At 47.9% G+C, this 16,785-nt stretch overlaps 1 protein-coding gene across 1 annotated transcript in view; it reads left to right on the forward strand.

The window, feature by feature from the left end:
• The first annotated feature begins 693 nt into the window (after positions 1-693).
• Positions 694-16,785, forward strand: part of ZC3H4 (zinc finger CCCH-type containing 4) — a 32,121-nt gene continuing 16,029 nt past the window's right edge. Inside the window, 4 exon segments of the mRNA XM_078145829.1 lie at positions 694-848; positions 1,810-1,899; positions 14,619-14,838; positions 16,490-16,600. Coding sequence (XP_078001955.1) covers positions 700-848; positions 1,810-1,899; positions 14,619-14,838; positions 16,490-16,600 — 570 coding nt within the window. The 5' untranslated portion in view covers positions 694-699.

Below are 16,785 nucleotides of genomic sequence, written 5' to 3' on the forward strand. Positions count from 1 at the left end.
CTTTCCCCGCCTCCTCGTCCCCGCCCCCTTCCTCCTTTCGCTCCGCCCCCTTCCCCGCCCCACTCCTAACTTTCGGCCCTTTCTCCCGCCTCCAGGCCGTCTTCCCCGCCCCCGCGGTAACTCCGGGCTCTTTCCACCGCCCTTCGCCTGCCCCCGGCCCCGCCCCTCGGGTCCTCGGCCCTCTCCGCCGTCTCCGGGACGTGACGCGCCTCGCCGCCCCGCCCCTCCCTCTCGGAGGCCTGGGCCGCCGCGCCGCCGGCCCGCCGCCGCTCCTCCTCTCTCCTCCCCCCCCCGCCTCAGCGTCCGCTCGCAGCCGCCGCCATTTTGTGTGCAGTCCCGAGCGCGGCGGGCGCGGGCAGCCGGCGCTGAGGGAGGGCAGGAGGGCAGGAGGGCGGGAGGGCGTCCCGCAGGGAGTCCCGGAAGGGGCCGAGCGCCTCCCATCGCCGCCGCCTCCTTCTCGTCCTCGGCCTCGTCCCGGGCCCGCGCCCGCTCGGCGCTCCCGCCGCCCCCCGTCCCGTCCCCGCCGGCCCAGCCCCCCGCCCGGCCCCGGCCCCAGCCCCCCGCCGCCGCTCCCCGCCCGCCGCCCGCCTGCCCCGATGAGGGCCCGGGCTTCGGGGCCGGGCGGCCTGTGAGGGGGCGCCCGCCTCCGCGGCCCCGCGGCCCGGGGCGGGGCGGGGGCGCGGGCCGCGCCGCGCCGCCATGGAGGGCGGCTCGCCGGGCTCGCCCCCTGCCGCCGCCGCCGCCTCGGACCCGCCACCGCCGCCCTCCTCGTCCTCGCCGCCGCCGCTGTCCCCCACCGCCCAGCGTGAGCTCCAGCGCCCCGGCCTCAGCCTGCTCCCTGACGACAGGTCGGGTAACCCGGCAGTGGCGGCGGCGGCGGGGGGGAGGGGGCGGGGGCGGCCATGATGGGGGGAGGGGAGGGAGGCCGGGGAGGGGGGAGGAAGGAAGGAAGGGCGGGGTCGGGCTCCCGCCAGCCCGCCCGCCGCCGCTGCCGGCCAGCTCTCCCCTCCCCCTGCTCTCCCCTCCCCCTCCTGCCTCGGTCTCACTCCGGGCGCCATGCTGCAGGCAAGGTGAGCGACCGCCCCCGGCCCCGGCCCCCCGCGGGGAGAGGGGCGCTCGGGGCCCGGGGTGGGGGAGGGGCGGGGGGCCCCGAGACCGGGGCGGCTCGGGACCACGTGGGCCTCGTGCCTGGACCACGCTGCCTAGACAGGGATCCGCGAGCCCCACCTTGCCCTGCTCCCCGCTTCTCTCGCTGTCCTCCCCCCCCCTTTTGTCTCGTTCTCCCTCCTTCTCTGGTTCTCTTTCCGCTCCGAGGGCCTGGATTTGGGAGAGGCCCATTTCAGAGAGGATCAAGTCAGGAACCCACTCCCCTCTTTTTGAAAGAAAGCATTGGGGCCGAATTCCTTCCCACACACTTTCTTGGGGACTAAAGTGGGGAGATCTTGCTTTCAAACGACAGGGAGTACTCAGGGCAAATTTAGGATTCTTTCTCTTAGAAGAAAAATTTCCCTTAAATCTTTATTTATTTTTTAGGGAGTGGCTTGAGGAATCCTGACTTCTGAGAGTGGTGTGGTATGGGGCGGGAGGAGAAGGCAGGTTTTCCCGGGTGGGTGCAGTTTAGTTAACGTGGGTTGGGTGAGGCCAGAAACAGGAAGTGTGTCCCAAGTGTCTGGTGCTCCCTCTAACCCCACCCCACCCGACCCCAACCCACTGCCCTTCCCGCTTGCAAGGATTCACTCCACAGCTGGGACTCTCCGGGAAGTTGCTGGGCTCCAGGTACCACTACCCCAAGCTCCCCTTTCCCCGCAGGACCCTGAATTTGGCTCTCTTTAGAGAGCCTAACTTGTCTTTTCAAAGGAAAAAAACACCCACGTTCAAAGACACAAGCACAACTGTTTGGTGAGCATTTTTTTTAAACCCCTACTTCCTGACTGCTGCCAGCCTACAGATGGAGAAAATAAACAGATTAGCAAATGAGTGTTTGCTAAGCCCAGGTTTCTCTTCAGGCTGCCCCATCCCCTCCTGGGGATCCCCGCTTTACCACAAGCTGCTTACACTCATTAGCGAGCCTCTCAGGAATTCTCTTATGTCAGAAGTGTATGTCTTGCAAGGGGTTGGGATGGTAAGTAGTCTCTTTTATTAAGTAATTAAATTAGTTCTCTCTTTGCTTCCTTCCTTAGCCCAAGACCAAAGAGATGCTTTTAAAAGAGTTAGTTTGTTGAAACCAGGACCTCTAATCCTATTGGCTCTTTAGAGTTGCACATCCTTACAAGTTAATCATTTTAATTTTAATTTATCCCTGAAAGTGCACAGTTTTCTTTCTTTTTTTTTTTTAAAAGTCTACTGTATCATTCTCAAGTAGTAACTGACAGAAACCTACACGTGGTCGTGCTTTGACCTTCTGCCCCTCAGATCCATGGCTTGGTCTCCAGCCTTCATCCCTTTATGAAGAAAGTGGATACTGTATCAGTGTGCCAGTCCATGCCTATGTCTATAGGACAGAAAAATGTGATCTGCTCTTGTTAAACCGACAGCCCGCTCTGCTGCTCCCCCCAACCCCTTACTGGGGGGGACGTGGTCCACGTTTTCTCTCACATATCCTCCTGTGTCTTACAGTGTTTCAGTCGATACTTGATGGAAGTTTAAGCTGACCAAGTCATTTGTAACATACTGTTGAAGCACAAACTCTGTGAACTGTCCAGTCCCAAGCTTCTGGCTGCTTCTACTGTTCCTTTGTTAAGCACGTGCCTTACAGTGAAAAGTTCATGTGAATGTGTTGCACACTCAATCATGGTGGTCAGTACACCCCTCTGCCCCTCCTCCCAGTATATACCTCTGTCCTTCATGTACAAAGGGAAAAAAAAGCACCAACAAAAGGACTTGCAGTACTGCACAACTGATGTGTTTTACAAGCATAAGTTTCTTTGAAAAATACAAAACACATGTTGAACCTCCATTCCCCCCTTTTGCCATGTGTTGGTACCATACAAATAAGGACCCTTTACCTTCCCTCACGTGTAGTCCCTGCCCCATCCACAAGTCTGTATTAAAAAGGACTCACTTTTGGGGGGAAAAGGAACCACCGTCCAGATTCGAGTTCAGTTGGCCACTGCCCTCCCATGTTCCTACTGCTTTCCCCACGTTTGTGGCTTCATAACCTCTTTGGTCTGACCTGCAATCAGGGATCATGTGTCCCTGATGTCAGTGCCTGAGAGGGAGAGCCTGGTGTGACCACACAGCTCGGCATTGTGACATAGCCATAGAAGCCAAAGCCCAGATGTCTGAAGCACCCACAGGGAGCACATGTTTCAGAAAACCATTCTTGCTAGGACCAAACTAAAGGGAACTGAATTTCTTTTAAGTTGTGTTTCCCTTCCAGTGTGAAATCCACCCTGACCCCCAAAGAGGCCACTGGCCAAGAATAGCTATCAGCAGCTTTCTGTTACTGTTTGAAATGAGAGACCTTTCGGCAAAGGCTTGGTGCTTGGGTCAGTGGGAAAGGATGCTCATTTTCTAAAGTTCTTTTTTTTTAGATTGAGTGTATCGGATAGTGCATATTCCAAGATGAAACAGTGTTTTAAAGAAATAGTTGAAACTGTTTCTCTTGTCATGTAAGTCTGTTCTACTTGCAGGGTACATTTTGGCCCTAACTCCCCCAAGCCTCTCCCCGCCCCTAACACAGACCAGCACCAATGTATCTTTTTAGTTTAAAAGGAAAATGAAATGTAGTCCAGTAAAGCAAAAAAAAAAAAGGCCTAGTCTTAAACATTGTGTTGTGCTTTTGGTAAATTCTTTGCTACAGTATCACTTTTTAAAAAAAAAAACAACTGATGTACTCAGTATAGTTCAAAAAAAAATTCTGGATGTTGCAAAAAAGAAAAGGGGGTTATTTAGGGAATCCTTGTCAGCACATCTAGTAAATAACACATTTGAAAGGGTAGAAGAATTATGTTTCATAGCCTGCCTTCTGAAAAAGTCAGTTTTGTGTGCAAGCAGTTAAAAGGAGTGTGTCCAAGTGTCACAAAGGGTTTTTCCCCCCAGTCTAAGGAAAAAAATATTAGGACTTATTAAACATTAACAAAAACCTCTCAACAGAAAAATGTTAGAGATGTAGGAGCCAGAATCCTCTTTAAAAATCAGTTGCTTTCCCAAAGAGGGTATTTTTAAAATGCATATCCTGACCTTGGTCTCACAAACAGTTGGATGGAACTGAGTAGTTTCATATTTTATATTATTCAAAACCCCCAGATTCCATAGAAGCAGCTGTTTGGAGATAGTCCCTTCCCCTCCTCCTTTTTTTTTTTTCCCTCTAGCTAGAAATGTTTCTCCCAAAGGACAGTGAGTGTGCTCTTGTCTTGCTTCTGAGATTTAGGGTTTGTTTCCTGGTTTGCAAGGTTAGAAATAAACATTTGATTATAAATGTGAAAGAAGATTTCTAGATTTGTTGGTGTAGAAACTTCTCTCTTGTGCCATGTTTGTTTCTTTTCAGGCAAAATGGCCTGGTTCTTGCTCCTTTTTTCCCCATCTTGTGACATAGGAAAAATAGTTAACTTTGTGGGTGCCATTCTTTGTAATAAGTAATGCTTTTGTGTTGCTATGTGGTGGTTGGAACCATTGAAACATCATACAGCAATGAGGTTTAGATGATATTTTCCATAGCAGAGCACGGGCCAAATCCCAGGAAAACATAACGCTGTGATCTGAATCTGTTTGTAACCAAAAGATTTTGATGGTCTGCTAATTTGAAGTTAGAAGGGATAAAATTCCAACGCCATAAGAATATAAGACTTTACAGTTTTCTGTGATGGGATTTTGTGTGACCATTCTCCCCTCCTTTGGGTCCTAGTTTACTATAGAAAATGAGGCCATTGGATCGGATGATCTCCGGAATTCTATCAGGATTTGTTAAATTGAGTCAGAGAACAGAATAAGGCAGAGCCCAGGAGAAAAATGTAATGACCAAGTAGGGCGTTGGGAATTGGGATTGGGTAGCAGATTAGCTAAGGAGATATTTGTAAGTTAAGGCAGAAGAAAGTGTTGTATTTGGGTGAGACTTGTAGAAGTGGCTGTTTATTGGTCCTGTTTATTTTGAAAATGAGAGGTTGGGATTAGGCCATCCCTTGTAGCTTCAGCAGTTTATGAATCTAAACCTCTTGGAGATTTGGGGAAAATCATCTGGCCAACATAAAGGATAATTCAGCTGAAAATGTCTGTTGGCCACCTACATCTTCAGTGCCTACGAGCTGAGCAGGCAGCTGGTACTTAGTCCCATCATCCCCAGTAATTCTGGTCAGAAGGGTGCTTGAACTCTCAGCTGGAAGATCTGTTGGTCTGCACTGGGTGTATGAATGTAGAAAAGTGAAGCAAGTGGGTACATTTTTATCCAGATAGGTTACCCTGCCTGGCTAGGCATCTAGTTGGCCATGGTGCTTGACTTCCCCAAGTATTGGGATGACTCTTACGATACAGATTATGGCTGGTCTTTGCTAACCTTTGGAATGTCAGTCTTTGCCGTTGTTCTTTCTCTCTACTGGGAATAATGGCTAAATTGGTGTGAATTGAAGTGATGTGGGCTTGTATGTTTATAGTTAGGGTTGGATGCAAACCATTTTCAGGTATGATCGATAGAATGATCCCTCTAACCTCTTGCTTGTGAAAGAGGGATTAGATGCGTCTGTTTTCTTTTGGGAGACAGAACGAGGGCCAGTCCTTTTCATGGAGCATTTGTAGAGGGGGAGTGGACTAAATGATCCAAGGCCTGACACTCATCTGGGACTCTGCATTCTTTTGGTCTCGTGCCTTTGCTGGGACCAGTCCTAGCAGAGGTATTTGCAGAGAAGCTAGCTTGATTTTTAGCTCTTCTAAGGCTCCAGTCAGTTTAAAGTGTGATTGGCGTGAATTGGATATTGGGGTTGTATATATTCTAGAAGACTTTTGAGGCATCTTTGGTCTGTTTTGTTTTCTGACCTGATACTACTCTCTTAAGGTGTATCAGTGACTGGGGTTATGCTAAATCCTCATTGGCTGGCTTTCATCCTCAGTAACATCTCTGGAATGGGGAAACTGAGGCAGAAGATTGGTCATTGGTGACAGTTACTACCTTGGCAGACCGTGTGGAAATCTGGAGTGTTTGGCTCTGGTACCCTTTCTCCTGCTAACCTGGCTCTGTGACTTGGGGCTCACTAGCTTGTGATTTACCCTTTCAGGCTAAATTTCTTCTTTATATATTACAGTGAGTGGGTTGGAAGAGATTTTTCACTCTGAGGTTCCATTTTTTGTGCATCGAGGCTTGTCTCCCCCTTTTTGTGAGGAGCTGCAGGCATCCTCGTGCCGCTAGTTCTGGGCCTTTAAAGGAGGAGAGCCCCATCAGGCCAGAGTTTCCTTTTCCCTCCCCACCACTTTTTTAAAAATTAATTTATTTTTAGTTTTTCAACATTCATTTCCATAAGATTTTGAGTTCCAGATTTTCTCCCCATCATGTCCCTCCCCCCACCCCAAGATGGCATGCATTCTGAATACCCCTTTCCCCTAATCTGCCCTCCATTCTATCTCTCCTCCCTTCTCTTATTCCCCCCCCCCCTTTTTACCTGCCTCTGAACAACTTCTGGTTTCAGTGAGGGAAACTTGATAGCCATGCTGAAGCTTTGCATGCAGTATCTAGCAGGAGGTTCAATGATGGTTTCATGAGTAAATGCTCGCACCTCTTAGATATGTGGGCCTTTAAAATGTATCTACAGACATGGGTTTAAGTACAGATCGGAGCCTTAGTCTGAACCTGTGCTGAACTAGCACAGATTAAACTGGAGCTAGACCAGCTGTCTAGTGTGGGATTAGGATCCCTACCGTATTATTAAGCCATGGGGGTCAGATCTCTCGATGACCCAGGCCGAGAGTTGTGCCAGGGGCCTAGTGGTTAGGATCATGGAAAAAGTGACTCCTTGGATAGGTTAGAGTTGAACCCAAGACATCTTTAGCTTCTCCTGGGTAATGGTGTGGATTGTCTTCTAGGCATTTATTGAGATGAAGGGTAGAGCTCACTTGGTGTCTAGCGAGATCCATGGAGCTTGCACCTGATCCCTGGCTTTTATATTCTTTAGCCAAAGGGAATTTGGGTCACTCGTTAGCAGATATAGGACTTGTGTATGGTCCCAGAGTCCTTGGCATTGAGTCAGGAGCAAGTGACTGGCCTGTTCTCCAGAGGCAGTCAAGCCATCAGTTGTGTTCCAGTCCATTTTCTTCTAAATGGAATTATGTCTCATGCCAGTGGCTCCCTGCCTGCAGTTACAGGACAGCACGAGCCAGGGCTTCATTGTGTGGGCTGTTGCAGTTCATTTTAAACCCTATTACTCAGCAGCCTTGCACATAAGAGGTAAATATTTGTTGAGTGAGTGAAGGAATGCAGCCTCTGAATGACACCAGCAGAGTATTAACGAGTTCCAGTGACCAGTTGGTGTGAGTCTCCAGTTCCACCTTGTGGGACAGTGACAAGAATATGTGGAGAATGGAAATCTCATGTTAGCATGTGTTGCTGAAGGAAGAATGCCAGGCTGAGTTCTAGCCTCATTTCTACCATGTTCTGTGATTGGGGCCAGTCACTTGGCTAACGTTTGGAGTAGAGGATTGCCAAAGGCTCCATTCAGCTCAAAAGTTTTGTGAATCAGTGAAATTGATTTTCCTGGAAGCATGAAGTGGTATAGCAGCCAGCATTTAGTAGGTGCCTACTGTGTGCCAGGTGCCATGAGGTGAAGGGCTTCTCTGGTTTGAAAACTGGATTATTGGTGCCTTTCCCCTAAATATTTGGAAATTGGTCCTGCTAGAGTTGCTGTCACCTTTGTTCTAGATTAGAGCCATCCTGTGGCCTGGGTTGGCAGAAAAGAAAGGTTAGCGACTTTAGAGTTTTCTGTGGATGCATATTTTAGAGGAAACTAGCTTGGTGAAATCAGGCATGGTTGGGGAAGATATTTTGGGGAAGTTAAATATTGCCTTGGAAAAGTTTGCCCAAAGCTGTATTTTACTGTCACTGAACCTTTTTAAACATTTAGTCCAGGGCATAGCTGCCTTGGTGGTGGGAAAGAGTCCTTTGCCACTAAGTCAGTTGCAGCTTGTTGCCCCCAGATTTCCCTGGTTAATCTTATTTTAAGCTGTACCCAGATACAAAGGCTTTGCCAAAGAGGGATTCCATCTTTGGGGGCCACCCCTATACATATACGAAGCTGCTTAGGGCACTATAGGCCGATATGTGAATCTTCACCTTGGGCTGAGGATTGAGGCCTGGTTTCTTTCTCCCTCCTGAGTACCTCCAGAAAAGTCACCTAAACATTCATTCATGTTCTCCCCCCCCATCTCTTTTCCTCTCTTTCTCCTCCTGTCTTCCATCCATAAAGCTGCGCCGATCATCTTGAAATAAAATACACTTGGAATTATTGTACTAGGACCCTTGGACTTAACCCTTCTTTCTCTGCCTTCTATTACTCCATTATATGAACTCAGATCTTTAAAATCTAACAGGGTGCTGATGCTTTTTTTTTTTAATTAGAAGGGCAAATTCCAAATCTAGCACTTTTTGTAAGCTGTCTCTATAGCAATTCTGGGCTGTGTGCTATCTTATGGCATGGCTATCAAGCACCTGGCCTGCCCTGCACAATGGCCCATTCTCCAGCAAGTCGGAGGTGGGTGACAGGGAATGAGACATTTATAATTCAAGCTGAATGTCTTGTTGCCTTAGCTGGAACGGCCCTCTGAGGGCTGGAGGATGTGATGTCCATCCATTCTTAGCCCAGCCTCAAGTTTGTATAGAGCTTTTTAGTTTTCAGAAAGTTTTGTTAGCTCACTTGGTCCAAACAATAGCCATTTTATTATTGTTATGCCTTTGGGATGGGAAGGGTGGGTAGTAACTGTCCTTGTTTTGCACATGAGAAAATTGATGGCTAGTGGCAGAGCTAATGACTGGGGCCTCTTTACTCTTATTCACATGTTTTTGTGGACTCCATGGGCTTCAGTCCATTGTGTACTATGTCAGAGGTGCTCCAAGATAGTTTACTGAATTGAAAGCCAAGCAAGTGGGAATGAGTGATGCTAGTTGGGGTTTCCTGTTTTTCCTAACACAGTTTCTGCTTGGTATGACAGGTACCCTCCCTACAACTTTCAGAGGTCTCTAGTGTTAGCACATCGCCATGGAAATCATAGGATGATGTCATAGACACTGGGCTATGACCACACTTGAGAATTGGCAAAGGGAGGCTAGACTGTTGCTCTTTTTCTCTTGACTAATGAACCTAGGTAGCAAGGACACAGCAAAACACGTGAAAGACCAAAGGGTTATTTCGAGACTTTTCTGGTCCTGAAAATACGTGAACCAGGTTTACCATGGTGGTGATGTGATTTTACCACTTAGACCCTGCGAATGCCGCTGAGACCTTTCTTAGGAACCTGGCAGAGCCCTCAAATTATTTTCTAAAAGAAAAGCTTTATCTAGTCCCACTAATTCCTAGTAAACTTTTTTCCTGCAATGTCAGATTTAAGTATTCCAGAGGAACCTAGTTAGGTCTATTGGTCAGTTGCTAAACGTTTGTGAAAACTAGCCTGTGTTTAAATTTCCAGGGCTTGTTCCCTTTGGGGCCTCTTTCAACCCTTGGGATACATTCTGAATATCCTGAGTTACTGAACACTGAGAGAACTTCCCTGGGCCGGTGGCCAGTTTAGGGTTTGGGCTGCCAATCACCATAGCCTTGGCCTTCACACAGCCTAGCTAGCTAGCTAGCTGCCTTCTGTCAGTGGCTCTCATGCTCTACAGGTAACCCCCACCATTGCCATGAATGGCCATACTTCTGTTCCCAAAGAGCTCTCCAATCATCTGTGCCCTCCTTGGTTTCACAGGATTTGATTTGATTTTGCATGTTTCTTGACTTCATTTTTGTAAGCAGTATTATATCTTTTTCAGAGATTGGTTATCCCATGACTGCTTTTTTTCAAGATGCCTGGACTGCTTGTCTCTTAACCATTTTACAGTCATTCCCGCCGCACCCCCCCCCCCATCCCCTCTCAGGAATAGGGGAAATACCAACTTGTTGATTTTGTTAACAGAGCTCTTAGGATGGTGAAATGTCTTTAATTTCATCATTACGTTTCATCATTGGAAAGGATTTGACTGCCTTGTTCCTCCTGGAAAAATGAGCTCTGAGCAAGGGGTTATCAGAGTAGGCTTGCTTAGGCTACCTGGCTGTTGATTCTGACAGGTAGCAACATGCTGAAGGTGTTTTCTCCTATAGCTTGTTTGTTCCTAAAGGGGGAGCCCAGTGACATGTGATAGAGTGTGGGTATTTGTTAAGAATGTCCTGGGTCCTGACTGCTTGCAGAGTTCAGGAAGCGGTGGCCCTGCTCCTGTACTCTGTCCAGTTGGCCCTTGGTTAATTCTCTGGGATGGGCTTGCTGCTCAGGAGATGCAGAAACAAGTCCCTTAATTCTCTGAGCAGGATGCTTTGGGGAGGGGGTTGGGGGAGAAGTGAGTAATGGAAAGAGCCCCCGAGGGGAAGTCAGGAAGCCCTGAGTCCTAACCCGCTGTAGAACTGTGGCTTTGGAGACCCAGGTTTGCTCTTAGGCTCATCTCGGTCTGCTCCCTTTATCACCGTCGGCCTCCCTTGGCAGATGACTGTACGGTGAAGGGCTTGGACAAAATGACTTAAGGCCTGTGACCCCCTGGCCTTGGTGCTGCCTAGCTGTGGCCTTTTGACAAGCCCGCTTCCCAGCTGTAGGCCTCTAAAGTGAGGGCATTAGATTTGATGATGTCAGAAGGCACTTCTGGCTCTAAAAGCCCATCTCTGTGTTTCTCAGAGAAGAGGTATTTGTAAGGCACTTAACCCAGTGCCTGGCATGTAGTAGGTACTTAATAAATGCTGGTTCTCTTCCCCTTTTGGCCCCCCGCTGCATGGGAGTTTAGGAGCAGGAAAGGGTAGAATTGGCTGTTTGAGGTGTTAACCTTTTATTGGACCTTCTTTCTGAAGCCCTGCTCCCTCCCCCTCCCCAACTCCCCTGGCCTGGTTTGAGTTAGGTATAAATACAGTATGCAGACACGGTGTCTTGCTTTTGATAACTTTGACTAGCTGAAATTACTGAGTGGTTTCCCCATTATATTTTCAGTATAATCTTTAGCAATGGTGGATGCCTTGTCAGTTCACTAGTTGATAGTAAGGTTAGCCTCTAAATAGGTCTAGGTGAACGGGTTTTTCCTATGAGATTATTTTGAGTCTTACTGAGAATTTTTTTCAAGTATTTTCCTTAATTCTGTCCTATCTGCCTTTATTTTTTGGAGGTGCCCTCCCCCTCACCCATTGTTTTTGGGATCAGTTGTGTTCAATCTTAGAAAATGGTTGGGAGGCTCCAGTGGCTACTTGATCATCTAAGAATCCCCTCTTTCATCTCAACACCACACATAGTACGTCTTTCACCATTGACCTGCAGCCAACTGGGAGGTGATCCACAGGAGTAATTTAGTTCAGAAAACCTGGTGGGGTCATTAGGATTACTCTGCAGCCTCAGACCCATGGCCCATCAAACCCCATGTTCTCCTAATGAGGGCTACAGTGAGAGGTGGAGGGGGCAGGGCTGTGCTCCTGAATTCAGGCACAGAAGGTTAGGGACGCGTCACCACCCTGGTTTCCCTAATAAACCATTATGGGTCAGTCACCCATGAATTGACATCAGGTTTTTCTGAACCTGCTCTTCCTACCTTGGGCTAATGAATGTCCTGGGGCTTTCCACCCGGGGTACAAGTACAACCTCATGGAACACTGAATGCTGAAGGAACTGATTGTGTTTTCAGAGTGTGAAGGACCGTCTATTTGGTGGAAAATTTCGAGCATGTTAGTCCAGTAGGCCAGTGATCAGGGCAGGGCTGAGGAAAGTCTCCCTACCTGACTAGAAGGCTGTTGGGCTCCCTCTGACCATTTCTTCTCATTTATAGAGTACTCTAGGACATATTGCTGAATTCACACCTAAGAAAAAGGAATGGCAAGATAGAGTCAGGAACGCTGAATTCTAGTCTGCTCTACTTTGGATTGACTGTGTAACCCCAGGGAAGCCCCTCCTCAGTTTCCCCCCTAAGGTGTCATCTCCAGTTCTTATCTCAGCCTTTAAGTAGGACCACCCCAGGGTGAGTGATGGTGTCTATCCTGCCTAAGCTGGTCCTTACATATTTCACTAGTCTTTGTTAGCTTTTCATTTGCCTTTTTCTCTTACTGACCCCCCCCCCCTTAAGAATTCTAGTTAATTATCATTGCCTAGGTCCTTAATATCTTTCTTAAGGCTCAGTGATCAGAAGGAACTCCCTGCTGCTTTCCAGGTGTAGATTTAGATGTGCTCTGTGAATCCCTTTAATAGCTCATCAGTGCATGACACATGCAGAGTTACAGGTGCTCTCTTTGTCAAGCCTGACACCTGAGCAGAGTCTTCGGCTTTGGTGAGGAGGTGCACATTTGTCCCAAAGGGATTTGTTCTTCTTAGGTGGATTCAATTAGGTTTCCGTTTAGCTCTCTCTGGGGAGCACAGGGCTTCTAACTAACCACCTCCGCTCCTGGAGGGCTAAGACAAGTGCCAAGAGGAAAAGGAGGAAAATGGGCTTCCATTTTACAGAGTAGGAGTATAGTCGTATTGGTTCAGGTGTCTGAAGTTGGACCTGGAATGCGTGTCTTCCCCATGAGTCTACCTTGCCGGGGCCTTTTAGTTAGAAATTGGAGTGGATTCATTTGTGTTTGGGACGGCAGTGAGCTGAACCTCCTCCCAGTGTGGTTTGCTCTGCTAGTTTGAGGCTTATAAGATGGGTCCCTGATGCTTTTGGTTTGGGAATAAAGGTAAGCAGAAATTTTTATCCAGTCAGGTTTTATACTTTGGGGCGTGATGCTGAATACCTACAAAGAGAATTCCAAACATGAAAGTGGTAGATGAGGGAGTGCTCTTAGTTACAGTTATTTTTCATGGAAAGGAAAGGCCTTTATAGGTTTTCTTTTGCTTAATCAGCTTGCTCATTTCACATTTTTCAGACATACTGTCCCCATTGTAGAGGTGGAAAAACTGAGTTGTAGAAATGGTCTTCTGGACCTTAAGTCAAGCTACTAACAAGGTCTTTGAGATAGAATCATATATTTTTTCCTGCTAGCCCTAGGAACCTGGTTTCATTTCCTTGTAGGGGCTTACTGATTAATTGGAATTGGTGGAATTCCTTAATTGAAAACAAATGTTTCTGGGGACTATGGTGAAGGAATTTTTTTCTTTTTCTTCTTTTTTTTTGTGTTTGTTTTTGCTAGGTGATGGGGCTAAGTGACTTGCCCAGGGTCACACAGCTAGTAAGTGTCAAGTGTCTGAGGCCGTATTTGTACTCAGGTCCTCCTGACTCAAGGGCCGGTATTCTATCCACTGTGCCACCTCACTGCCCCCGGTGAAGGAATTTTGAAGCCCATTTTATTTTTTCAGCTCTTAAGTTTGTGAGTTGTCTGTGAGTAAATAGGAATATTCCCTGTGGTCTGTGCCTCCTCAGTTCCTCTTTTCTCTCTTTGAGGTTTCTGTTTGGAGGTACCATTTTATGGGAGAGCAGTTTTAGTTTTCAAAGTAAGAAAGAGCTGGGTGTTCAGCATAGAAATGGAAAGATGCGATGTTGGGAGGGTGGAGAGGAGCTTGGAGGGGCACAGAAAGTGGTAGCTCAGACAAATTGCAGTGAAGAGAGGAAGGGAATAAGCATTGATAGAGTGCTTACTGTATGCCAGGCACTGTGTAAGCACTTTATAAGTGTTATCCCATTTGATCCTCACAACAACCCTGAAAAGTAGTTGCTATTAATTTATTAATTTCCCCATTTTACAATTCAGGAAACCGAGGCAAGCAGAGAATAAATGACTTGTCCAGGGTCACACAGCTAGGAAGTGTCTGTGGCTGAATTTGGACTCAGCTCTTCCTGCTTCCAGACCCACCGCTCTATCCACTGTGCAGCCAGCCAAAAGATGGGGGTGAGGGGGTAGGGTGGGGCATTGTGTGTCTTTCACCTTGACTCTTTTTCCAGCCTGTCCCGTTCTGATGTGGTCCCAGAGACTTCAGACTGGCAGTAGATGTGGGCATTTGATCGGGGCACAAAGGCTGCCCCAGATCTTCCATCTTTCCTAGGTCATAACTGGACATTTTATAGCACCTCACCACTGTTGCCTCTTCTTCTCAATTTTCTACCTCCATGCTTTGTTACAGAGTGAATTTGTACAAGATCGTGGGTAGTTTAGTGGTCACCTAGATTATCCTGTTGCTATTTCCGTTCAGAATGACAGTGCCCAAAGTGGCAAGCCATTTGTTTAGAGGTGGTGAGGCAGGGCAGCCCTCGATCCCAGACATCCTCCTAGGGAGACGCTCTTATCTCTATCTCTTAGCTGCTTTGCTGTCTAGATCTCTCTGTCTCTCTCTCTTGTCTCTATTTCTCTCTCTCTGTGTCTAGAGAGAGATAGGTATCCTGTATCTTTGAATATAATAGGGACCCCCTCTGTTTCCTGTTAGATTTTAACAGGCAAAACCAGAACTGGAAAGAAGCCTGGCCTAGCCCAGTTACTTGAAAAGCCTACTCATGATGTATTTCCTTTGGTTTACAGGGAAGATGGAGAATTGGAAGAAGGAGAACTGGAGGATGATGGGGCCGAAGAGGCCCAGGACTACCCCGCAGGGCAAGAGAGGAGCCGCCGAGACAAGGGGGAGAAGCATCACAGCGATTCGGACGAGGAGAAGGCTCACCGCAGGATGAAACGCAAGAGAAAGAAGGAGCGGGAAAAAGAGAAGAGGCGGTCCAAGAAGAAGCGGAAATCCAAGCATAAGGTAGCTCCCGGAGGCCCCGCCTTCTGGAACTTCAGCTTTAGTTGCTGTGGGTGCACAATGCTGTGCTGAGCTCCAGGAGTAAAGAACTTGTGGTCTCTGCCCTCAAGACCGTTACCCTCTAGGAGGCAGCTAGGTGGCGCAGTGCATAGAGCTCTGGCTTTCAAGTCAGGAGGACCTGAGTTCAAATGTGGCCTCAGACACTTACTAGCTGTGTGACCCTGGGCAAGTCACTGAACTACCATTGCCTAAAAATTAAAAAAAAAAAAGACCTTTACACTGTAGGGAGAGTTCAGACTGGGCACCATGTACTAGAATAGAAGTTGATAAGAGGACAAAGTCCTAGAGTTCCTTCTGGATCCCATGGGCTGGGTCACCGATGACGTGGAGGAGGTGTGTCGCTGGAGCTGAGTCTTAAAGGAGACCAGAAATCAGTGCCCGGGACCAGTGTTGGAAAGAACCAGAATTGTTCAGGTGATAGTGAGTGGTTCAGTGTGAGAACCTAAGGAACATGAAGGAGAAATGAATGGGAGAGAGCAGTTTAGCTGGCCGTCAGTCCCTTCGAAGTCGGCTGAAGGGAGTGAGAGTTTTATTCAGTGTTGTGTTTGGGAGACGTGGACACTTTTTGAACATCACAGTGATGTGATCAGTTAGTCAGTCAGCACACATTTATTAAATGTCTACCATGTAGTGGATACTCTATTAGAAAAATTACTGTGGCAGTGTTGTATTGAATAGTGTCCTTAGGGTTCTCTTCACTTCTTTACCACCCCTCACCTTCAGTGTCTAGGCAGCAGATGATGCCTTGAGACTCACATGTCTTGCGTTGTATCCCCTCCGTTCTGTTTGCCCTGGCGCCATCCTAGGACATGGCCTCTGTGCTGTTCGGTTGTCTCCTGGCAGGTTTTCTAGCCTCTGTTCTTACCCCAGACCCATCCATCTTTCATACTCATATCAGAATATTTCTTACACACACAGATGGCTATTTCCCTTCCCTTCAATGGCTCTTTGTTGCTGTTTCAAATTTAGATTCCTCTGTTCAGTATTCAAAACCCACTTGGTGCCAGCTGTCCTTTTGAGCCCCCTGGGCTGCAGCCTGGCAGGACTGTGCTCTGTCATGTGATTCACACCAAGACTGTGCCTCCAATAGCCTCTCTTTCTTTCCCCCTTTGTCTCTTGAAAAGAACCTTCAAAGCTAGCTCAAATATCACATCTTCCACCCCTCCTAACTGTCAGACTTGGGGTAGCCCTTTGCCTTGGGACTCCCTAATGTCCTTGTAATGTGGTGGCGTTAGTTACAGTTTGGGCCTGTCCCCTTACTGGGCTATAAGCCCTAAAAGGACAGTGACCATGCCTTAGGTCCTCCACTGTCTAGGAATGTGCTTTGCATGCAGTGAACACACCAGATGTTTGCTGTCATCTTGAATGTAGGGAGAGGCAAGGCTAGAGGCACTGAGATGAATTAATAGCCTTCCCTGAGAGATCTAGGAGAGGGCATGAAGACTCGTCTTCAGAAGGGGGCAGATGTAATAAAGGCAGACATGTCGAGGTGTGTGGAGACGATTCCATTGCTGTTTTTTCCTAGGCTAACCTGTTAAAGTCAGATTATTCCTTCTGCAACAAAAGCAGTAAATATACTTCCCTTTTATTCCAGCGACATGCGTCTTCAAGCGATGATTTCTCCGATTTCAGTGATGACTCTGATTTCAGTCCCAGTGAAAAAAGCCACCGAAAATATCGAGATTACAGCCCTCCATATTCATCGGTGAGTACAGTGAGAAGATGGAAGAGTATTCCAGCACAGTACTGCTTCTACCCCGGTGTTCTTGGCTCAGGGAGCAAGGCACCCAGTTGTATGTGGTCCCAGCAGGGTGGTATCATATTACCCAGAAGTATTTGTGGGTGTTCTCATTGGCAGGTTCTCCCTCAAAATTTAGGGATTGATTCCAA

The sequence above is a fragment of the Phascolarctos cinereus genome, unplaced genomic scaffold (genome assembly GCF_003287225.1).
Source record: "Phascolarctos cinereus isolate Bilbo 61053 unplaced genomic scaffold, phaCin_HiC Scaffold_726;HRSCAF=1367, whole genome shotgun sequence".
NCBI lineage: Eukaryota > Metazoa > Chordata > Mammalia > Diprotodontia > Phascolarctidae > Phascolarctos > Phascolarctos cinereus.